This window comes from Perognathus longimembris, chromosome 15 (genome assembly GCF_023159225.1).
Source record: "Perognathus longimembris pacificus isolate PPM17 chromosome 15, ASM2315922v1, whole genome shotgun sequence".
NCBI classification, from domain to species: Eukaryota; Metazoa; Chordata; class Mammalia; order Rodentia; family Heteromyidae; genus Perognathus; species Perognathus longimembris.
The window spans coordinates 3243613-3268090 of NC_063175.1; the positions used below are offsets into that span (position 1 = coordinate 3243613).

Sequence of the window (24478 nt, forward strand, 5' to 3'; positions counted from 1 at the left end):
TTGCCTCGAATACATGAAGCCCTGGGTTCAATTCCCCAGCACCACATATAAGGAAAACAGCCAAAAGTGGCGCTGTGGCTCAAGTGGCAGAGTGCCTTGGGCAAAAAGAAGCCAGGGACAGTGCTCAGGCCCTGAGTCCAAGGCCCAGGACTGGCAAAAACAAAACAAAACAAGATTACTTTTCTTTTTTTGGTACTGGTGATCGAACCCAGGACGTTGTACTTGCTAGGCAAGTGCTTTGCCACTGAGCTACATCCTAGGCCCAAAAGAATACTTTTGTTACTTCTGCAAACTAGAGGCTAGTTCTACTACCCTGGTGAACTTCTAATTAGCTGAGCTCAACAGTGTACTTGTATCACAGCTGCACAACAGATTACCAAGAGAAGTATCTCTCATTTTCAGCTACACTGTCAGTAGAGGTGTGTACTTATATGGTGGGAAACTCTCCCCAAAAAGAGGAAGTGATTTAGTTGCTGGATAACTAAAAATAGGCAAGTATGTACCACCCTTCCTCATGAGCCTCACATTTTGCAGATTAGCTTGATTTTACTGTCTTTCTCACACCCCATACCCTATTTATTATTAACACCTGTCAGTTTCACCTTAAAAACATATCAAGACCATGACCATTTCCCCCTCAGGTCTACCACCAGCAGCTTAGATCAAGTACTCTTTACTACTTCTGTTTATGTGGTGCTGAGGAGTCAAACCCAGGGCTTCATGTGCGGTAGGCAACCACTCTACTGCTAAGTCACATTCCCAGTCCCAAGTACTCCTTACTTCTTGATGGGTTTATTGAATCTGACTCCTGATTGGTCTTTGAGTTTCACATTTGGCCCCTCACTGACTACCTTCAACATAACAATCAGAGTTGTTCTCTTTAAAAACATATTGGAGGAGGGAGGGGGGTATGAGAGACAAGGTAACAAACAGTACAAAAAATGTATCCAATGCCTAACATATGAAATTGTAACCTCTCTGTACATCAGTATGATAATAAAAATTTGAAAAAAATAAAAATAAAAGATACCTAATTGTAAACTCTGGAAAACAAAACAAAACAAAACATATTGGATTATCTCACACCTATACTCTAGGTCCTCTAGTCCTTCCTATATCATCCAGGGAACATGCCTAAGTGATCACAATGACCTAGGAGGCCCTGCATGATCTTTTTATTTCCAGTATTCCTTTGATTTCTGATTTCAACCTCTTCTATTGTATATTGTGATGTTAAATATGCTCAGAATTTGAGATATTGGATGTGCACCAGTGAGGCACTCCTGTAATCTTAGGCTAAAAGGAGAATGTTGAGGTTCAAAGCCAGCCTGGGCAGAAAAGTCTGCAAGATTCCATCTCTAATTAACCAGCAAAAGGCTAAAAGTAGGGCTGGGGATATGGCCTAGTGGCAAAAGTGCTTGCTTTGTATACATAAGCCCTGGGTTCGATTCCTCAGCACCACATATATAGAAAATGGAAGTGGCACTGTGGCTCAAGTGGTAGAGTGCTAGCCTTGATCAAAAAGAAGCCAGGGGGTTGAGGATATAGCCTAGTGGCAAGAGTGCCTGCCTCGGATACACGAGGCCCTAGGTTCGATTCCCCAGCACCACATATACAGAAAACGGCCAGAAGCGGCGCTGTGGCTCAAGTAGCAGAGTGCTAGCCTTGAGCGGGAAGAAGCCAGGGACAGTGCTCAGGCCCTGAGTCCAAGGCCCAGGACTGGCCAAAAAAAAAGAAGCCAGGGACAGTGCTCAGTCCCTGAGTTCAAGGCCCAGGACTGGCCACAAAAACCAACCAACCAACCAAATAAATAAATAAATAAATAAATAAAATAAAATAAAAGTCCAAAAAAAAAGGCTAAAAGTATACCTCAAATATGGAATGCTAGTCATAAACAAGCAAACAGAGCAGGATCAGGAGGCCCTGAGTTCAAGCCACAGTATCAACTCGGATACATGGTATTTTCTTTGCCAAGAACCTTAAAGTATTATACAACTTGCTTTTCACTTCCTTCAGTTGAAATGTCACCCTATCAGTGATCTTCTCTGCCCCTACCTAATATTGTGACTTCTAGACCCCAGCACTCTCCATCTTCTATATTCTCTGCAATATAGTCATCATCACCTGATACTGTGAACATTCACAAAGGCAGGAATTTTGATTTGTTCTCAATTTCTATCTGGTATTTGCTGAACGAATAGTAGCAGATTTTTAATAACTATCACCTTATCATTTAAATAAGGTATGAAGTATGTACAGTGTCCTTCATTTATACCATTACTAGAGATATGCTGTCCGGACAGTTTTGTTTTTATCTTATTTATACCACTCACATGTACACAGTTTAGTTAATGCTTCTGACTGCTGATAGCCATAGACTGCTTCTCAACTTGTGGTATAGGGAGTGAGGGAGTTACAGAATAAAAGTTTATCATTTTAGTGTAGATAGTTTATTTTTCTTTCATGATTTGGTGTGGGTAAACTTTATTTCAATTTTGTTTCGTGGCTGGGAATATGGCCTAGTGGCAAGAGTGTTTGTCTTGTATGTATGAAGCCCTGGGTTCGATTCCCAAGCACCACATATGGCGCTGTGGCTCAAGTGACAGAGTGCTAGCCTTGAGCAAAAAGAAGCCAGGGACAGTGCTCAGGCGCTGAGTCCAAAGCCCAGGACTGGCAAAAAAAAAAAAAGTTTCTCTTTGAGTTTTGTCAAACATGTATATGGTAGAATTCTGTTTTCCCACTTAGTCCAAATGGATGAAAACAGAAAAAGGAGGATTTCTCTCCCTTCTTTTCTTTTTGAAACAGAGTCTTGCTATGTAGTACAGGCTGGCCTCAAACTTATGATCTTCTGCCTCAACATCCTGAATGCTATATGTCAGTAAAGTACTGAAGGACTTAAAACTTAGTCCTTTGGTGTTGTTAGGGGAGCTGGTCTCAATGCAGTTGTTGAATGCAAATGCACAGGATAATTTGGAGCACAAGTGGCTCACGCCTGTAATCCTAGCTACTCAGGAGGCTGAGATCTGAGGATTAGGGTTCAAAGCCAACCCGGAAAGGAAAGTCTGTGAGACGTTTTTCTTTCTTTCTTTCTTTCTTTTTTTGCCAGTCCTGGGCCTTGGACTCAGGGCTTGAGCACTGTCCCTGGCTTCTTTTTGCTCAAGGCTAGCACGCTGCCACTTGAGCCACAGAGCCACTTCTGGCAGTTTTCTATATATGTGGTGCTGGGGAATCAAACTCAGGGCTTCATATACGAGGCAAGTTTTCTTGCCACTATGCCATATTCCCAGCCCGAGACTCTTAAATTAACCACCAGAAAACTGGAAGTGGGGCTGTGTCTCAAAGTGGTAGAGCACTAGCCTTCTGCTGAAGAGCTCAGGGACAGCATCCAGGCCCAGAGTTCAAGCCCCACTGCCAAAAAAAAAAAAAGGTTGATAGAGAAGCAAACAGTAACACAGTAGCTTTCCAAGGTGTTTTGACTAATCAATAAAGGAAGTCCAGGCAATTGTTCACTTAAAAAAAAGAGGTAGGATCCCTTTTTAGTATCACACATGAAAATTAACTACATACAGTGCTGGCAGCTCATACCTATAATCCTAGCTACTCAGGAAGCTGATATCTGAGGATAGGTGCAGCCCTGACAGACAAATACAAGAAACTAATCTCTAATTTACCAGTAAAAAGACAGAACTAGAGGCATGGTTCAAGTGGTAGAGCATCAGTCAAGAACAGAAAAAGCTCAGGAAGAGCTCAAAAGCTTCTAGCCCCAATACCAGCAAAACAAACAAATAAATAGGTGAAACAAACCCATTTCACAGGCTGGCGGTGTGACTCAGTGATGCAGTGCTTAATATAATTGAGGCCCTGAGTGATCCTTTGCACTGAGGGGGAAAAATTAAGGGCTTGAATTTTACAAATGGAGTATGTCTGAGTGTCAAGCTTCAAGTAAGCATGTGATCTAGCTTCAAACCTCCTCCACCTTACTGTTCCATTATCCCTACTTTCAGGTGTGCTATTCCTGCTCCCCAACATGTCTTTTCACACTTTTGTTCCTTTGCTTGTTCTACCTGTAAACTATGCCCAGTCAATTATCCCGCTTTCACCTTGACTAATGGTGGTATTAACCAAACCTGTTATTTTTTTTATTAATTAAAAATTTTTTACAAGGTGTTGTGCAAAAAGGGTACAGTTACATAGTAGGGCAGTGTGTACATTTCTTTTTTTAATTTATTTATTGAACACAAATTTTTTTGACAAGGTATTGTGCAAAAAGGGTACAGTTACATAGTAGGGCAGTGTGTACATTTCTTGTGATATCTTACACCCTGTTTTTCTTTCCCTTCCCTAGGTCAGGTAGACATATATACAATATACAATGTACCAAGAACATATACAGTAGCCACGTGGCCTACGCCGAAGAAAATTCGCCTAGGGCTTTAAATGTAATGTCGACAATAGACAATATGTCGACAATAGTCTTATATGAACATACATACATAGCTTTTGAGCTATTGTGATCCACTAAGAGGTCAATTTTTGACCTTTATATGTTGAGTAGTTGTTTGGTTTTAGTAACATAATGTAGGGTCGCTGACCCAAACCTGTGGGAAATGCCATTTGACAAGAAGTTTTTGGTTTCACAGACCTGGTCTCTACTGTCTCCCCCTCCCCCCACCTTAACAGTCATATATCAGGGAGATCATGCCCCTTTGTTTTCTGTGTTCTAGGCTTGAATCGCTCAGCATTATTTGTAGTTCTGACCATTTCCCTGCGAATACCAACATTTCACCATTCCTAATCGCTATGTAGTATTCCATTGTGTATAGGTACCATATTTTTTGGATCCATTTATCTGTGGAGGGGCATCTGGGTTGTTTCCCATATTTTGGCTATTGTGAATTGTGCAGCGATAAACATGGAAGTGCAGATGTCTTTTTGATATCTTGGGACCTGTTTTCAGGATAGATGCCTAGGAGTGGTATGGCTGGGTCATAGGGTAGGTCTATGTTGAGCTTTTTGAGAAACCTCCATACTGTTCTCCAAAGTGGTTGTACTAATTTGCACTCCCACCAACAATGGAGAAGAGTTCCTCTTTCCCCGCACCCCCTCCAGCATTTGTTGTTGCCTGAGTTCAGAGTATAGGCCATTCTAACTGGAGTGAGGTGGTATCTCAGGGTTGTTTTTATTTGCATTTCCTTTACTGCCAGGGATGTTGAACATTTCCTCATATGTTTCTTTTGCCATTTTTATCTCTTCTCTTGTGAAGTCTCTCTTTAGCTCCTTTGCCCATTTCCTAATTGTTAAACCTGTTCCTAACATAAACTAAATTTTATGAGTATATCTCTATAATAATTATTAAAGATTTTGGCAAATCTGATAGAAACAACAATTATGATATTAAAAAAACCAAACTGGCTTCCCAACCACGACTTTGGGCTTCCTGAATAAACATGTCATTCTCAAATATAAAATATTCATTTTTTTTTTTTTTTGCAGAGCACTGTCCTTGGCTACTTTTTGCTCCAGGCTAGCACTCTACCACTTGAGCCACGGCACTACTTCTGGCTTTTCTGTATATGTGGTGCTGAGGAATCCAACCCAGGGCTTCAATGCATGCTAGGTGAGCACTCTACCTAGCCCAATAGTCGCTATTTTTAAGAACAGGAGAGTAAATTCAGTCTCGGACCAAGGCACAACGGGCTTGCTGTCGGGATGGAGAAATGCATTCTTCTATCGGAGGACAAAGGCCTTTACTGAAAGTGCACTAGGCTTCAAGTATTTATGGACAGGGGCTATTAACTGAGGCGTGGGCGTCTTCTTGCACAATTTACAGCAATTTAAGCTACTGAGCAGACGCCGGGCGGTGGGGCGGCCAGACGCGGGGACGCCCGGGACCGCGGGGGGCGCCGCGACCACGCGGTGACGTCAGACAACCGCAGCCCTCCCCTTCTCCCCCGACCCGCTTTGTCTCCCGGCCCTGCGCTGCCGCCCCCCACGGGTCCATGAGAAACCTGGCGGAAAGAGCAGAGCCCGGCATCTTGACACCGGCTGCCCCCGCGTGGGGGCCCCGCGCACTCGCCTCTGTGGGAGGATGGGTCACCCCGTGGGGAGGGAAGATGTGATCCCCCCCCCCCCGCCCGCCTCCGCGTCCACGCGACACAGTGGCGAGGAGCCGGCACAGCCGAGCTCGAGACTCGATGTGTCGTGATGCGGTCAGGGTGTACCGGGGATGTTCGGGGCCGGACAGAGGTGGCTGAAACCGGCCATCTCTCTTCGGGTTCCCAGGGTGGCCCGTACCGGTCCAAGGCGCCCAGATCCGGAGGACAGAGGAGGGGGCTGGGGGCGGGGCCTCTGGCCGAGTGAGAGCGTGGAAAGCGTGTCGCCCTGGGCCAGAGGCTCCGCCCCCTCCCTGTTATAGCCCCGCCCCCTCTCGCGGCCCCTCTTCTTCCTGCGGCGCGGTGCGGGCGGCGGCGGCTCGGTGCGCGAGGCTGGTTGTTAGGCTCGCGTGGGTGGTGACGCAGGCTGCGGCCCCGGGAGCGCTGCTCGCCCCTTCCTCTCCGCGGGATCAGCGTCCCGCGGAAGTGACGTGTTGCTCGCTCTGGAGCGCGTTTGAATCGGTTCCCGGGTGATCCTCGCGCCTTACAGCTGCTCGGGCACCACCGTCGTCGGGAGGAGGAGCGGCAGCGCCTCGGGCCGAGATCTCGAGCTACCCCGAGGCCTGAAGCTGAAGGCCGAGTCCGCGCGCCCTTTGGCGCGGCGGGGTCGGCGGCGCCGTCGCAGTCTTTTTTTTTTTTTCCCTTCTCCCCAATATGGCAGCGGAGGGCGCCAATGGGCCGTCGGTGGAGGCTGGGGAGGCTGGCGGCGGGGACGGCGGCCGAACCGTGTATTTGTTTGACCGGCGGGAAAAAAACTCGGAGCTCGGAGACCGCGAGCTGCAGGTCGACGAGCGCGCGGACTTCGCGGGCTTCCGCGCCTCCGTGTGTCAGGTACGCGCGGGGCGAGGGCGGGATGCGCGGGTAGAGTTGGAAGGGGGTTGACGAGGAGCTCCGGCGGGGAAACGAGGCCATAAACCTGTCACCGGACTCGGGGCGTGCGGCCTGCACGGCCTTCCGCGCTGCCCGCCCGGCCTGGGAGCGGGTGGCTGGAGGCCGCGGGCGGATCCGGCCGAGACTGGGAGCCCTGCCTCTCCCTGGGCCGCGCTGGCCGCCCGGGGCCGTGGGGGCAGGGATGGTGGTGACGGCCGAGTCTGGAAGTCGCGGTCTGGCTTAACCTGAGGGCTGCCGAGCATGCCTGTCGGGAATGTTCCTACTGGGAACCTTCGCGTGTTCCGTAGGGAAAAGCAGTTGTCTGTGTTTAAAGGGCCGGGATGGGGGGGAGGGGCCGAGTCTGTACTGGGTGGCTCTGTTGTGAGTGTTGAGTGTTGTGAAGGTTAGGTCCGAAGTGAAATACCTAGTCATTTCCACCCCAGGCACCTTGAGTAGGTGTAGTCATTTTCTCGGGTTGTCCTGTCTGGAAGAGTGGGGGAGTCCCACCCTGTGGGATATTTCTGCACCGAATCCATCACTGGTTCAAGTTAGGGTGGATTTTTTTTGGGGGGGGGAGGGGCTTTTCTTTTTTGTTACTGGGGATCGAACCTAGTACTTTGCATTTTCTAGGCAAGTGGTTTGCTACTGACTTACATCCCAGCTCAACTTGTTCAAGTTAGATTCGCAGGTGGAACTCTTCTGGTTTTCTCAACCCTTTGGACTTCCAGTTCCTGAACCAGTTATAGTCGCTATCCAAATAAATGCACCCACTTTTGATTTAGTTTGTTAAAAAAAAAAAAACCTGCTTTTAAAGTGAAAAGTATTTTGTGGCTAGGAGGTTTTTAAAAGCTGTAGCCACGTTCCCCATGAGCCACACAAGACCCCTTTTCAGCTACAAAGACCATTTAGCTTCAACGGAAAAAGAACTTTCTAGGAGTGTTTTGCCTTACTAAGTCGTCGATAGGTTAGAAACGGCCTAAGTACATAACTTTGTGTAGTTGTTGCAGTAATGAAGATTAAGATTCATAGAATAAAATGACTTGAGAACAAGGACTTTGATTTCTTCATAGCTGTTTTATTTAAGCCTGACATATTTTGAATGACCAGATTAAAATGAAGAGCCCCCCCCCCCAACCTGTAAAGGTATTATGTTCCTGGATATATGATAGTAGGTTCCAAAGTAGGCTATTTTCCTCCTTCCCTTTCCCTCCCTTCTCTCCCTTCCTTCCCCCTCTCTTTCTTTCCATCTTTCCCAGATACTACCATGTAGCCCAGGCTGATCACAGATTTACAATTCTTCTGTCTGAGCCTCCCAAGTGCTGCAGTTACAGGTGTGTACCATCACACTCAGCAGGCTTATTATTTTTAGGCAGTATTGGAGTTGGAACTAAGGCCCTAGCAGGCATCACCTTAGCAATGCTCTTTAGCCTTTTTTTGCTGTAATTTTTGGAATAAAGTCTCACAAAACTCGGGTCCTTGGAGGCCTGGGATCTCCTACTTATGGCTCCCATAGTAGCTTCTGTCATAGGTGCATACCACCATGCTAAGCCAGATAAATTGTTTCTCCTGTACATTAAATAAAAGTTGCCATTTAACAAAGCAGTTTATGAATGCAATATATCTTAATCAATGTTACCCCTTTCAGCATTCTTACCCATCCTACTGAAGCTGTCTTTTTGTGTTTGTTTTTATATGTGGCAGTGCTGGGAATCAAACCAGATATGTTAGGTAAGTGCTCTACCTCTGAGCTATATCACCAGCACTCCCAAGTGTGTCTAATGCAGGCTTTCATCGTAAATATTAGAACTGATCAGGTTAGTTACCACTTTTTTTTTTTTTTTTGTCATAGGGCTTGAATTCAGGGCCTAGGCACTCTCCCTGAGCTCTTTTACTCAAGGCTAGCACTCTACCACTTTGAGCCACAGTGCCACTTCCAGTTTTCTGGTGGTCAGTTGGAGATAACAGTCTCACAGACTTTCCTGCCTTGGCTGCCTTCAAACCACCTTCCTCAGATGTCAGCTTCCTTAGTAGCTATCATTACAGGCGTGAGCCACTGGCACCTGGCTGGTTACCACTATTTACGTAAGACTTGACATTTTCATTACTGTAATATTAAGTAGTGCTATGATAAACATTTTTTGGAATACAGTTTTATTATTATTAGGATTGGCATTTAATAAGTCGATTAATGAGTACATTTGTTTTTTGAACAATCTCACCACTTCTTTTGCTTTCCCCCATTTTCCTCCTCCCTTTCCTTTTCACAAGTTACATAGCTCATTTTCCACATAGTGCAAAGTATGCTTTCTACCACTGAGCTACACCCCCACGTGTATTTTCCACATAGTGTATACTGAATAGTTTGATTGCATTTGTTCACCCTTCTTCTCTCCTTCTATATTTCCCCTATAGAAAACATTTTTAGTACATGTGTTATTTGTTTGTTTATTGCCAGTCCTGGGATTTGGGCTCAGGGTGTGAGCACTGTCCCTGGCTTTTAGCTCAAGGCTAGCACTCTACCACTTGAGCTACTGTGCCACTTCCAGCTTTTTCTATTTATGTGGTGCTGAGGAATCAAACCCAGGGCTTCATGCATGCTAGGCAAGCACCCAGGTTACCACTAAGCATTTATTTATTTTTAGTGCTTGTCCTGGGGCTTGAACTCAAGGCCTCTAAACTTTTTTTTTTTCTTGCAAGGTTAGCACACCACTACTTGAGCCCTTGAACCACAGCTCCGCTTCTGGATTTTGGGTGATTAGAGATAAGATTCTCATGGACTGTACTGCCCAGGCTGCCTTTCAATATGATTCCTAGATCTCACCCTCCTGAGTAGTGTGTGTATGTGTATGTGTGTATCTGTATGTGTGCCCAGAGCTTGAAGTTGGGGCAGTGAGCACTAGCTTTTCACTTTTTCCCTACCACTCTACCACTTGAGCCATACTTCCAGTCCTTCATGTTGCTGGTTAATTGGAGATAATGGCTCTAGGACTTTTCTGTCAGGGCTGGTTTTGAACCCTAATCCTCAGATCTCAGACTTCTGAGTAACTAGGATCATAGGGGGCAAGCTTTGATAGTTACAGTTACTTTGTTCCTTTTTTTTTTTTTTTTTTTTTTTTTTTTTTTTGGACCTGGTCTTGAATTCAGGCCTCACTCTGTTCTTTGACTTTTTTTTGCTCAGGTCTGGCTGTCTTCTACTTGAGCTACACCTCCAACTTATGGTGCTGGTTATTTTGGAGGTGGAGTCTTGTGAACTTTTCTGCCCAGGCTGTCTTTGACCCTCAATCCTCCAAATCTCAGCCATTGACACCTGGCAATTCAGGAACATTTTTAAAGCTCCCAAAGATACTTTTTGTGTGTGTGTGTGTGTGTGTATTTGTGTGTGCTCTAGTACTGAGGCTTACACTCAATGGTGGTATTCTACCACTTGAGCCACACCTTCACTTCTAATAACACTTAGTTAAACATTTGATCTTAGCCAAAAGGCACATCTTTATTTTTATTTTCTTGGTTGTTATTTATTATTATACATGTGATATACAAAGGGGTTACAGTTACATAAATCAGGTAAAGAAGTACATTTCTTTTTGGACAGCGTTACCTCCGCTCCTCTCTTTTTCTCTCCCACAAATTGTATAGTTAATTTTCAACATAGTGTCTAGTTTCTACTACTGTTCCATTTGTTCACCCTTTGTTCCTTTATTTTGGTGGGGTTTTTTTTGAAATAGGGTCTTGCTGTGCAACCCAGTCTAGCTTCAAACTCATAACCCTCGTATCTCATGTTCTAAGAGTGCTGAGATTACAGACTTATTATACCCATGCGTGACATCCATCTGTTTGTCTGCCTGCATGTGTATGTTTGTGTTTGTGCCTGCCTGCTTTCCTTCCTACTTACCTATTAAGTATCTAGACAGAGGCATGCTCTTCCAGGCTAGCCTGGAATTTAGGATTCTGTCATCATATCTCAAGTCTCCCTTTTTAAGCATCATTACATTATGCCACAAATCTAATAGTGTTTTCATCACACATATGTAATCCAATATAATACACAGTGAAACTGGGATTGAAATTTAGATCAGTTCTTGAAAGGCAGCATGTCTTTAGTTGGGCAGCATTATGGGGGAAAAAATGAATCAAACATCCATAGTACAGTAGCAGACACTGTATCCTGACCATTTGTGGTTTTTCTTCAGTTGTGTCTCTGGTACTGTACCTCTGGGTACCAAAGGTCCACTGTATAAGGTGTTATAAAAGAAAAGATTTGTGTTTAGACTTGAGACCATCCCCAGGATATCTCATTATGTATATTCAGAAGTTACAGAATCTGAAAAAAAAAGAAAAAGGAAACTCTTCTAGTTCCAGGTATTTCAGATAAGAGTACTTATTAGCTATTTACATGTCTTTTAGGATAAGAAGTGTCTATTGAGATTCTTTACAAATCCCTCCCCCTTTCCTTGCCTACCTTCCCATCCTTCTTGCCTCCCTCTATTTCTTCCTTCCTTTACCTCCACTTTATGTAGCCCTGGATGCCTCAAGCTTATATTTCTTCTGAGTGCTGATACTATTACAGGTAGGCCCCACCCTGCTGCATTTTTGACACAGATAAGAAATTGTAAGAGGTCTATGATCCAAGGAAATTAGGCAGGCCCTCATTTTGGATGTTTTTCCTTCAGTAGAGTCACTCTTCTGCTGAACCATGCCGCCTCCAGCTTTTTTCTTTTACAATTATTTCCCTGTATTTTCTTCTACAGCTTTGGATTAACAGGCAGCTGATTTTAGGGCTAGGGGTGTATGTAGCTTAGTGGTTGAGCACATGTTTAAGGCTGGGCTGGACCCCAGCATCCTAAAAAAAAAAAATCATTTGCTCTAATTGTTGTGCAGTTTGTTTTCCTGATTGTTGATCTACGAATTTTTGTTTACTAAGGTGATTAATAGTTGACCAGTATTACCATTGAATAATTTATTTTTTTTCTCTGTGATATTCTTTGTAATCTTCCCTTTTGTTTTGTTTGGGTTTTTTTTTTTTTTTTTTTTTTGCCAGTCCTGGGCCTTGAACTCCGGGCCTGAGCATTCCCTGGCTTCTTTTTGCTCAAGGCTAGCACTCTGCCACTTGAGCCACAGTGCCACTTCTGACTTTTTCCTTTCCTTCCCTTCCTTCCTTCCTCCCTCCCTCCCTCCCTCCCTCCCTCCCTCCCTCCCTCCCTCTTGGACTCAGGGCCTGAGCACTGTCCCTGGCTTCTTTTTGCTCAAGGCCAGCACGCTACCATTTGAGCCTCAGCGCCACTTCTGGCCTTTTTGTATATATATGGTGCTGAGGAATCAAACCCAGGGCTTCATATATACGAGGCGAGCACTCTATCACTAGGCCATATTCCCAATCCCCTGTAATGTTACCTTTCATTTGCCAAGATCTCACCCATATGTGTGTGTATGCATGTTTCAGGCTCTTGTTGTCTATTTTAGGAATTTTAAACCAGAATTTTTCTTATAAAAGGTTTTGAATATACACAAAAAGAATTACATAATGAGCCCCTCCCCCCTTTACTTCTTGCTTGATGTTAAACAGTTACCAAGAATTGGTCATACTTCAATCATTTTAGCTAACTTTAAATGCAAGATGCTCATCTAGCTGGGATTACTGGCATACATTATAACACCTGACCCAAAAATTGAGCATTTCTTTTCTTTTTTAAGTTCTTCTCCTCCCCTTTCCTTCCCTCCCCTCTCCTCTTTGTGTGTGTGTGTGTGTGTGTGTGTGTGTGTGTGTACATGTGTACTGGGATTCAAATACATTTTTTACCTTTTTTTTTTTAAAGGCAGAAACTCTTATTTCTTGAGCTACACTCTTAGCCCATTGTCCAAATTGATCTGCTTTTAAAATTTTTGGCCAGTCCTGGGGCTAGAACTCGGGGCTTGGGCACTGTCCCTGAGCCTTTTTCATCAAGGCTCTACAACTTGAGCCACAGCTCCACTTCCAGCTTTTTTTTTTTCGGTGGTTAGAGATAAGAATCTATAAGCATTAAAAAAAAAAAAAAGTTTACATACTTTCTTCCTGGGCTGGCTTCCAACCAAGATCCTCAGATCTTAGCCTCCTAAGTAGCTATGGTTATAGGTAGCTAGGATTGTCACCAGTGCAATATATATATATATATATACACATATGTATATATACATATTTAAGTACATACTCAGATTTCTTATTTAAAATTGTCTTTACATTTTAAAAAGGTTTCAACAGGGTACTCATATTGAACTTGTTTTCTTCAGTGTTTCCTAATTTAAAGTATATTGAAGAAACTTCCTCTTTACATTTTTAATTCTTCTGTAGTTCTCAAATCAGGTTTTTCTTTTAAGTTTTTTAATATTTGATGTTCTGGATTAGTCTGTGCTAAGCTATTAAGTAGCTTAAGAGTTTATTAGATTTTGGTTCAATCTCTATGTTGAAAGTCAAAGAATACTTTGTAGGTGATACTTCATATCATGTTATAAGGCACATTATATATGCATGTTCACTTAGCAGTGCTGCCCTTGAATTCTGGATGCTTAAGCTGAAATGTCTGCATAATATTATAAAACTGTCTGATGGTGATATTCTAATTGCTCTTCCTTTTATATTTTGCTTGGATTTCCACCCCCCTCCCTTTGGGGTGCTGAAGAATCACAATTAGGGCCTTACTAGGCAAGTGCTCAACCAACTAACTATATCCTCAGTTGAGATTTAAATATATATAATATATGTACACACACACACACACACACATATTTGTCCTGGTGCTGGTGGCTCAGATTAGCTACCCAGGAAGCTGAGATCTGAATGAAGATCATGGTTCGAAACCAGCCCAGTCAGAAAAATTCATGACTCTTATCTCCAATGAAGTACTCTAGAGATCCAGAAGTAGAGCTATGACTTAACTGCTAGAGCTTGCTACCCTAGCAGAGTTCGAACTACAGTCCTTGAGATAGGCAGGTTTTCTTATTCTTGAGCTGTGCCTCAAGCCCTGATTTTGCTGGTTAGTTTTGTGATAGAGTCTTGTTCTATGTTTGGGTGTGAGGCTAGACACTGTTCACTTACGTTCATTGTAGCTAGGATAACAGGCTTATGTTACAGTGCCCAGCAGTCTGAACGACTCTACCGCCTGGGTTGGCCTTGAACCTCAGCCTTCTCAGTCCCATCTTCCTAAGTATCTAGGATTATAGGCATGAGCTAACAGAGCCCTGTTGACTTATTATTTAAAATTTTTAATTTTTTTTTTTGGCCAGTCCTGGGCCTTGAACTCAGGGCTTGAGCACCGTCCCTGGCTTCTTTTTGCTCAAGGCTAGCACGCTACCATTTGAGCCACAGCGCCACTTCTGGCCATTTTCTATATATGTGGTGCTGGGGAATTGAACCCAGGGCTTCATGTATACGAGGCAAGCGCTCTTGCCACTAGGCCATATCCCCAGCCCAGGCCCTGTTGACTTTAACTTTTTGATTAGAGAAGCCTATTTGTTTCTTGTTGCAATAATACTTCCTTGTAATTTATAATATGCTTTATTATTATTATTAATTTATTTATTTTTGTCAGTCCTGGGCTTGAACTCAGGCCCTGGGCACTATCCCTGAACTTTTGCTCAAGGTTAGCACTTCGCTACTTGAGCCACTGTGTCACTTTTGGCTTTTTCTGTGGTACTGAGGAATCAAACCCAGGGCTTCATACATGCTAGGCAAGTAGTCTACAACTAAACCACATTCCCAGCCTGCTTTAATATTTTAAAGTTACTTTTTAAATAAAAAGTTATAGTAGATACAAAGCTTCCTTAATATCTTGGATGATATAGCTCTTAATATCTTTGATGGTGTAGCTGTCTTACTTTGCTGCTATAAAACACCTGTTTTAACATATTTAAATACCTAATCTTTTTTTTTTTTTTTTTTTTTTTTTGCCAGTCCTGGGACTTAGACTCAGGGCCTGAGCACTGTCCCTGGCTTCTTTTTGCTCAAGACTAGCACTCTACCACTTGAGCCACAGTGCCACTTCTGGCCTTTTCTTTTTCTATATATGTGGTGCTAAGGAATTGAACCCAGGGCCTTATGTATACAAGGCAAGCACTCTTGCCACTAGGCCATATTCCCAGCCCTTAAATACCTAATCTTTAAAAAACAAGTGTTAACTTTTCTTCAAACAAATTGTTTACTTGAATGACTTGAAATACCAAGATTTTGTCTAGGTCTTGTTAATATTAAGACCCTTTTCAAATGAGTGTTCCTAGATGACAAATAGTTCCAGGAACACAATCTTGTTAACTAAATTATTTATGTGGTTTCTGTAGTCAGTTTTGCAGAAGCAGAATTAAAAAGTATGGACTTGCATAGTTCCTAGGCAAGTAAATATAGTAATTGTTGATAGATTGTAATATTAGACTATCAATATTTTCACATGCTTGCCTACTTGAATTTTTGCAGTTTTCCTTTTTGGAGACATTCATTTTATTTCTCTTATTTTGGCTAGACAATTGGCATTTCATCCGAAGAAAAGTTTGTTATTACAACTACAAGTAGGAAAGAAATTACTCAGGATAATTTTGGTAAGTAGTAAACTATGTTACTGAGCTCATCCTTTTATACTTTATATGACATAACAGTAACTATTTTGCTACCTAGATATGTATTTAAAACTGTTGATGATTTTGGTTACTTGGTTTGATAAGAGGAAACTGGCTATGTGTGCCAGTGAGATTATAATATCTGTCATTATATTACATTACACTTCTTAGGTATTATTCTTTTAGCACAATTAATAGAAAAAATAGTTATCGTTTAGGGCTACAGAAGGTGAGACTGTGTCAGATGGTTCTGTCTCAAAAATATTTTTCTTAGTCAACTTGAATTTTTCCATTATCTTTTCATTTTGTTTTTCTTTTTTTGCCAGCCCTGGGACTTGGACTCAGGGCTTGAGCCTGTCCCTGGCTTCTTTTTGCTCAAGGCTAGTTCTTTACCACTTGAGCCACAGTACCACTTCTTGCTTTTTCATGTGGTGCTGAAGAATGGAACCCAGGGTGTCATGCATGCTAGGCAAGCATTGTATTGCTAACTCCATTACCTCTTTATACCCCATATAAAAGTTTGTGAGACCTGCTATCTTTTCCCCCCCCATTGGTACATAGGTCTTGTTATATAGCCTCGGATTAACTCCATTCACAGTCTTCATATCTCAATGTTAGGATTACAGGACTATACCACCATATCCAGTTTGATTAATTTTCTCTATTCATGTTCATACCACTACAAAGCAGATTTCCATCTGATTCCCTGTCATGGTTTAACTTATTAGTAATTGTTTCATATAAGTGGAAATATTTATGCCTTTTCCATTGATATCCTTAATAAAATACAACTAGAATTTATAGATAACATTGTTTGGCAGTTTACACATACCATTGCTAAAAGGTATTCAGGATTCAATTTGCATATTCCAAATTATTTCATTGAGTTATTTCATTAATATTTAAGATTTTAACTCTCATTACAGATGACATTGTTAAAGATGGAGTCACTTTATACCTGTTACAGTCAGTCAATCAGTTATTACCAGCAGCTACAAAAGAACGAATTGACTTTCTACCTCACTATGACACACTTGTTAAAAGTGGCATGTATGAATATTATGCAAGTGAAGGACAAAATCCATTGCGTAAGTATTCTATTCATACAAATTTTGACGATCTTATCCTCTTTAATCATCTATAACATGTCCCAATTTATGTTTTTCATTCTACTCCACTAGAAAAGTATGTACAACCATTCATTTTGAGCTTTCATTCTCAGCTTTTTTTCTTTCTTTTTCTATGTCTATGTGTGGGTATGCTTGCACATACACCTTGGGGCTTGAACTCAGGACCTGGGCACTGTCCCTAAGCTTTTGTGCTCAAGGGTAGTGTTCTACTACTTGAGCCACATCTCCACTTTTAGTGTTTTGGTGGTTAATTGGAGATGAGTCTCAGGTACTGTTCTGCCTTTGGCTTTGAACTTCTGTCCTCAGATCTCAGCATCTTGAGTAGCTAGGATTACAGGTGTGAGCCAATGGTGCCCAGTTTAGCCTCTTTAACATAGTATACTTTATTTAACCTAAATCCTCTTCAGAGTAAAAATACTCTTTTAAAGCTAACTTAGAACCCCTTTTCAACACATGAGAGATTTTATTTTATTTTTTTGGCCAGTCCTGGGCCTTGGACTCAGGGCCTGAGCACTGTGCCTGGCTTCCTTTTGCTCAAGGCTAGCACTCTGCCACTTGAGCCACAGCGCCACTCCTGGCCGTTTTCTGTATATGTGGTGCTGGGGAATTGAACCCAGGGCCTCGTGTATACAAGGCAAGCTCTCTTGCCACTAGACCATATCCCCAGCCCACATGAGAGATTTTATACTTACATGTGCTTCCTCTCTTGTATCCTTTCTTCATTTATTTTTCCTGGTCTCTAGTAAACCTCTCAATTAAGAAAATGTATTGTGCCTTGCAATTTATTTTGTGGAATCAAACATAGGCCCTTACATGTTTACAGCAAGCTTTCTACTTCTGAGTTCACCTTGCAAATTTAGTTGAATTGCACAAATTTGTATTTGAACTCAGGGTCTGAACACTGTCCCTGGCTTCTTTTTGCTTAAGGCTAGCATTCTACCACTTGAGCCACAGTGCCACTTCTGGCTTTTTCTGTATATGTGGTGCTGAGGAATCAAACCCAAGGCTTCATATATGTGAAGCAAGCACTTTACCACTAGGCCATATTCCCAGCCCCACAAATTTGTATTCTTTATCTTTTCTTTTACTAATTTTCAGCTTCTATTCTACCTTTAGAATACCTGTACTCTATTTGTTATCATGAACTCAGGGCTTCACATACTTGCTTGGCTTTTTTCACTTATGGCTGGAACCATGTGAACTACACCTCCACTTCCAGCATTTTACTGATTAATCGGAGGTAGGCATCTCTCAAATTTCTGTGCCCTGGCTGACTTCAAATCAGTCTCTTGAGTAGCCATGCTTATAGGCATTAGTCATTGGTGTCCAGTCCTCTCTGAATCTTGCTCAAGTGCTTAATACTAGATGCTTATTTATAAACTATTTTACTGTGCTGAAATTTGACATAGGCCTTGTGCTAACTAGGCACTGTACAACTTGAACCACACTCCCACCATTTTTTATTCTAGTTCTTTTATTTTTTGTGCTGGCATTGGGACTTGAACTCAAGGCCTCTCTTGGTTGGATTACAGGCGTGAACCACTAGCGCCTGCCTTCTTTCCTTTCCTTCCCTTGATTCTTTGTTGAGGGATATGGTCTTGCTGTGTAGCCCAAGCTTTCCTGAAATTCCCTGTGTAGCCCTGAAATTTGTGATCTTCTTACCTCAGTCTCCCAAGTGCTGGATTGAGTCATGTGCTACTTACTACACTAGGTGACATGTAGCACTGGTTGTCATTGAACTCTGAATCTTCTTGCCTCCTTCTGCTTATTGAGTGTGCTACTAAATCTGGCCCTCCCTTTTTTCCTTTTAGCATTTTAAAATAGCTTACATTAATATACTAAGTGGGATTTCGTTACATTTCCATATAAGTTTACAGTATATTTGCCCTTTCTTTGTAATTAAGGAGGTAAATGTGAAAAATAGTTTTACATAGTGGCCTATAAGAAAGAATATGTTATTGATAAATTGGGTATTAAGTTAGTGGTTTGGTAAGGAATCAATAGTAGTTCTATGAAGAAGTATTGTGCCATTTGACAAGTTTCTATTCTTATTTAGAGTTTGAATTATTTCATACTAACATTTTTGTTGTGGTTTGATTTTTTTGTTGTTGTTTTCAGACAAGGTCTTGCTATATAGCTGACAGGCCTGGAACTGGTATTCCTCCTGCTCAGTCTCTCTAGTGCTGGAGCTACAAAGTTTGCCACTCTGCCTATCTTAGCTCTTAAGAGACACTTTATAGTTGCTTTATATTTGTCTCTTCAAGTGTGATTACTTTTGATTTGTACATGATGTGGGTACTTTGTAGACTTATTTCAGGTTGTTTATAGTCATCTATTTGTTTCTTATGTCTGTATGTCTAATGTCTTTCTTAGATTATAAGCTTCTTGGAATAGGAATCATGGCTGGCCGACTCATGCCGTATAGTGCCATACAAGTACTGACTGATGACTGCTTTTTTATGCTGGTGGTGATTGGAGTTTCTTCTACTTTGAACCATCATGTGATATATTTAGGATGGAAAATTAAACAATGTTTTCTCAATCTTTCAGCATTTGCTCTTGCGGAATTAATTGACAATTCATTGTCTGCTACTTCTCGTAATGTTGATATTAGAAGAATACAGATTAAGTTGGTAAGAAAATGCAAAAAGAAATTTAAGTTTTTATAAGAAAAATTATAAATTAAGGAAAAAGAAAATAAGATATACCAAGGGTGATAATACTGACTTGATATGTCTTTATCCAGTGTTACAGTTTTTTTCATTGGTCTTATTTTCGATGCATATGTATGTTTACATGTAGAATACACTTTAAGAAATAATCTCCTACTTTCCTAGCAGTACATTATAAACATTGGACATATGACTAGTCTGTAATACAGTATTCCATTGCAGCATAGTGATTTGTTTGCTGTAGTGTAAGTTACATAATCTGTTTTGTGTTGTTGAACATAGATTTTACTCCCCCCCATATTTTGTCATTAGGAACAATACAGAAATGATGAATATTGTTATATGTTTTTGTACATGTCTTTTAATTATTTACTTAAGTTGAATTCTGCAAAGTGACATGAAAAATTCTAAGGCTTTTGATAAATATGGCTGAAATGCCTTCAGAAAGTTATATTACTTTATACTTCTATCAGCAATGTATGCCACATACATTGAATTATATATACGGAATCATACATATGATTTACCTTTTAAATATTGAGTTGATTGTTCCTGTCTCTTTGAACTTATTTTGTTTCATAGCTTTTTGATGAAACACAAGGAAAACCTGCTGTGGCAGTGATAGATAATGGAAGAGGAATGACCTCTAAACAACTTAACAACTGGGCCGTGTATAGGTTGTCAAAATTTACAAGGCAAGGTGACTTTGAAAGGTCAGAAAATTTTACCTTTTTTAATGGGTAGCTGTGTTGAGTGATAGTTCTTAATATGCCTTTAGATACACGTAGTACATTGAAGGATTTAGATATTACCATATTTATATTTTAATATAGAATTTTTGTGATCAATACTTGAAGTAGAATTATATACTATTATGCTTTATATGATAATGTGCTTTATTAAACAGTTTTTTTGCATTTCCTGAAGTAGAAGAGGCTACATTGGTATGTTAAATACCTTAGGACTTCCCCCACTTTTCTTCTTCCTAAGTAGTATAAAAACTAAACCAACAGAATAATTTTAAAATAAGCTTTAGAAATCATTTCATATTACTAGCAAAATGTCTGAGTGCACGTAGTTCTTTGGATTTCTGTATTTTGGTGCCCTGTTTTTCAAAACATTTATGATAATTTGGGACTAGAACCCAGTTTTGTTTCATAATAGGCTTGTAAAAAATGTCCTGAATAAGAATGTCAAAGGAAAAGAAAATATGATAAAAGCCACTATAATGATAAATATATAGCCAGGTGCCAGTGGCTCATGCCTGTAATCCCAGCTGCTCAGGACGCTGAGCTATGAAGATGGTGGTTCAAAGCTAGCCAGGGCAGAGAAGACCATGTGACTCATCTCCAATTAAATACCAAATAAACCAGAAGTGGAGTTGTGACTCAAAGTGGTAGAGCCCTAGCCTTGAGCTGAAGAGCTCAAGGACAGTGCCCAGGCCCTGAGTTGATGCTCCATGACCAGAAAATAAAAACAAAGAAAAAAGATACATATTTAAATTCTTGTAATAAAAGTGGGACTCTAGGAGGAAAAGATCTGACCCACAGTCTTTTTTTTTTTTTTTTTCTTGTGCCATTCCCGGGGCCTGAACTCAGGTCCTGGGTGTTGTTCCTGAGCATTTGTTTTCAAGGATAGGGCTCTACCACTTAAGCCATAGGTTCTACTTCCAGATTTTTGATGGTTAGTTGGAGTTGGGTCTTAGGGACTTTCCAGCTCCTCTGGCTTCAGACTGCAATCCTTAGACCTCAATCTCCTGAGTATCTTCCCTCCCCCCCTCCTCTACACCCCCCCACCTCCGTCCTAGGGCTTGAACTCAGGGTCTGGGTGCTGTCCCTTATCGTTTTTTTGCTTGACCCTAGTATACTACCACTTGAACTACAAAAACTGCACCTCCACGTCTAGCTTTTTTGATGATTATTGGGAGATAAGAGTCTTCATGGACTTTTTTGCCCTGGCTACCTGTTCTTGAACCATTATCCTTAGATCTCAGCCTCCTGAGTAGCTAAGATAATAGGAGAGAGCCACTGATACCTAGTTAAGTCTCCCATAGTCTTCTGATATTTTAAGTTGTATATTTGAGATAGCTTTTTTAGGAAGAATTTACTGCAATTCTTTTTAAGTAGATAGTGTTTATAACCTCTTTGCTTTTTGCCATGTTAAGTTATTCATATTTAGAATAAAGCTCAATGTACATCTATATTTCCTTCCTTTCTCTTTCTGGATTTATCTCCCTCTTCCTTTGCTTCTTTTCTTTAATTTCTTTGTCTTTCTGAGGGTTTCCTATAGCCCAGGTTGCCCTGAAATTTCTATTTCTCTTATATCATCCTCCCAAAGTACTAAGATTATATTTTGTTTATTTGTTTTGTTTTTGTTGCCAGTCCTGGGGCGTGGACTGGGACTGAGCGCTGTCCCTGGCTTCTTTTTGCTCAAGGCTAGCACTCTGCCACTTGAGCCACAGTGCTACTTCTGGCCATTTTCTGTATATGTGGTTCTGAGGAATCGAACCCAGGTCTTCATATATACGAGGCGAGCACTTTACCACTAGGCCATATTCCTGGCCACACCCCCTTGGCTTCTTTTTGCTCAAAGCTAGCACTCTACCACTTTGAGCCACAGTGCCACTTCCTCCTGTTTCTGTTTATGTGGTGCTGAGGAATTGAACTCAGGGGTTCATGTATGCTAGGCAAGCACTTTATCACTAAGCCACATTCCCAGCCCCTGTATTTTTTTCTTATGGTCAAAAAACATTCTGAATGATATCAGGGCTTTTAAATGTATTTACTTTTGTCTTATGATCCAGGATGTTATCTATCTTGGTGAATTTTCTCTATGTTTCTGAAAAGAAGGTATATATTTGCTATTTGGATTTTTAATTTCTTGATATTCCTACTGGTTTTTTGGTGTGTGGTATTTACAGAAAGATATATTTGAAGTAAATGCATTTTTAAAAATTGTTATTGTAAAGGTGATATACAGAGGGTTACTGTTACATAAGGCAGGTGATGAGTACATATCTTTTTGAACAGTCATCTCTTCCCCCCTTTTCTCCCAGTTTTTTCCTTTCCAGACCCGCCCCCCCCCTGCAAGTTGTATAGTTCTTTTTTTTTACATAGTGTATAGTGAGTATCGCTTTGTTCCACCATTACTATACTCCCCCCCTTACCCTCCCCAAAATGATGTTTATCGAAATGAGTTTTTTGTTACTTTATTTTGAATGTTGTGGGGCTTGAACTCTGGGCCTGGGAGCTGTCCCCTTAGCACTCCATCACTTTAGCCACAGCACCACTTCCAGTTTTTTGGTGGTTAATTGGAGATAACAGTCTCATGGGCTGGCTTTGAGCTGGGATCCTCAGTTCTCAGCCTCCTGAGTAGCTAGGATTACAGATGTGAGCCACTGGAACCTGTCTTCCTTTTTTTTTCTTTTTCTCTTTCTCATTTGTCACTTTTTGTTTTCTGTGACTTGGGGACTTTTTTTTTAAATATGTAGATACATTTTTCTTTTTTGTTCTTTAAATTTTGCCTTTGTGTTTTCACATTGCTTGATTTGGTGCATAAATATCATTGCTGTGCTACTGTCTGTGCCCTCTTGGTGGACTTGTGCTTTTACCATTAAATTGTATTGTTTGGGTCTGGGGGCACATGTCAAGTGGTAGAGCCTCATTCAGTCCCCAGTTTAAAGGGGAGAAGGGATGAAAACTGTTGCTCAAGTGGTATAGTACAAACCGAGGAAGCAAGCTGAGTAAGTGTTAAGGCCCTGTGTTCAAACTGCATTACCACCAGTTAAAAAAAAAGAAAGAAATATTGTTGGTCCTTTGTTCCTAGTAATTCTCTTTACTCTGAAACATGTTTTTCCTGAGTATAAGACTTTTAGTAGGGCTGGGAATATGGCCTAGTGGTAAAGTGCTCACCTTGAATACATGAAGCCCTGGGTTCGATTCCTCAGCACCACATATATAGAAAAAAGCCAGAAGTGGTGCTGTGGCTCAAGTGGTAGAGTGCTAGCCTTGAGCAAAAAGAATACAGGGACAGTGCTCAGTCTCTGAGTCCATGCCCCAGGACTGGCAACAAAAACAGAAACAAACAACCCCCCCCCTCAAAAAAAAAAAAAAGACTTTTAGTACATTGAAGATGTCAAAGCCAGACTGACTCAGTAGTGTGTGCCTGTGATCCAAGCTGCTCATGAGACAGAAGTGTCACTACTTTGAGGCTACTTTGAGTGACCTAGCAAGACCTTATCTCCAGGATTGTGTGTATGTGGGAAGCCTTTGTTTTTTTTAAACTGACTTGCATAGTTTAAGAATACCACTAAAAGCTTTGTACAATAGGGTGTTAGGGGAGAGAAGAGAAATAGCAGAGGTTAATCTGACTAAAGTATAGTATTATATGAGGCCTGTATGAAATACCATGATGAAGTCCTTTGCATATATAACACACTAAAAAACGATGGAAAAATGAATGACAGGAAAGTAAATCAGGCATAGTTGAGAGGAGGGGTTAGTGCAGAAGTATTAATAAGGATGAATATGGTTGAAGTACTTTATATGCAGGTATATTAATAATGGAACATGTTGAAATTGTTTTATAAAGGGAAGGAGATATGAGGGAGAGTGAGGAGGGGTGTGAGTTCAGTGGAGTGCTTTATATGCATATATGAAATTAATGAAATATTCCTTGTATAACTAAATAGATGCAAATTTTAAAAATCTTTTAAATAAAAAGCTCTATAGGGGTGTTTTATTTTAACAATATATTTTATTATTGTTTATTTATTTATTATTGTTTTGTTTTTTTGCCAGTCCTGGGCCTTGAACTCAGGGCCTGAGCACTGTCCCTGGCTTCTTTTTGCTCAAGGCTAGCACTCTACTACTTGAGTCACAGTGCCACTTCCGGCTTTTTCTATACATGTGGAACTGGGGACTAGAACCCAGGGCTTCATGTATATGAAGCGAGTACTTTACCATTAGGCCATATTCCCAGCCCATTATTTTTATTTAATAAATGCAAGATTTGTAATAGTTTTCCATACATTCTCCAGTTTTACCAACCATACATCTGTCTGTCTGTAATGGTC

At 41.2% G+C, this 24478-nt stretch overlaps 1 protein-coding gene and 1 long non-coding RNA gene across 2 annotated transcripts in view; one reads left to right on the forward strand and one right to left on the reverse strand.

The window, feature by feature from the left end:
- Window positions 1-6469: 6469 nt before the first annotated feature.
- The window catches only part of Smchd1 (structural maintenance of chromosomes flexible hinge domain containing 1), a 138105-nt gene continuing 120096 nt past the window's right edge, over window positions 6470-24478 (forward strand). The window contains exons 1-5 of the mRNA XM_048363666.1: window positions 6470-6983; window positions 15509-15584; window positions 16529-16690; window positions 19283-19365; window positions 19987-20117. Of these exons, the coding sequence (XP_048219623.1) occupies window positions 6807-6983; window positions 15509-15584; window positions 16529-16690; window positions 19283-19365; window positions 19987-20117 (629 nt within the window). The 5' untranslated portion in view covers window positions 6470-6806. The remainder of the gene's footprint in view (window positions 6984-15508; window positions 15585-16528; window positions 16691-19282; window positions 19366-19986; window positions 20118-24478) is intronic.
- LOC125364218 lies at window positions 14019-14624 on the reverse strand. Its single transcript, XR_007213446.1, has 3 exons — window positions 14479-14624; window positions 14368-14369; window positions 14019-14241 (listed from the first exon to the last, which is right to left on the reverse strand). It is a non-coding gene; the product is annotated as an uncharacterized LOC125364218 (long non-coding RNA).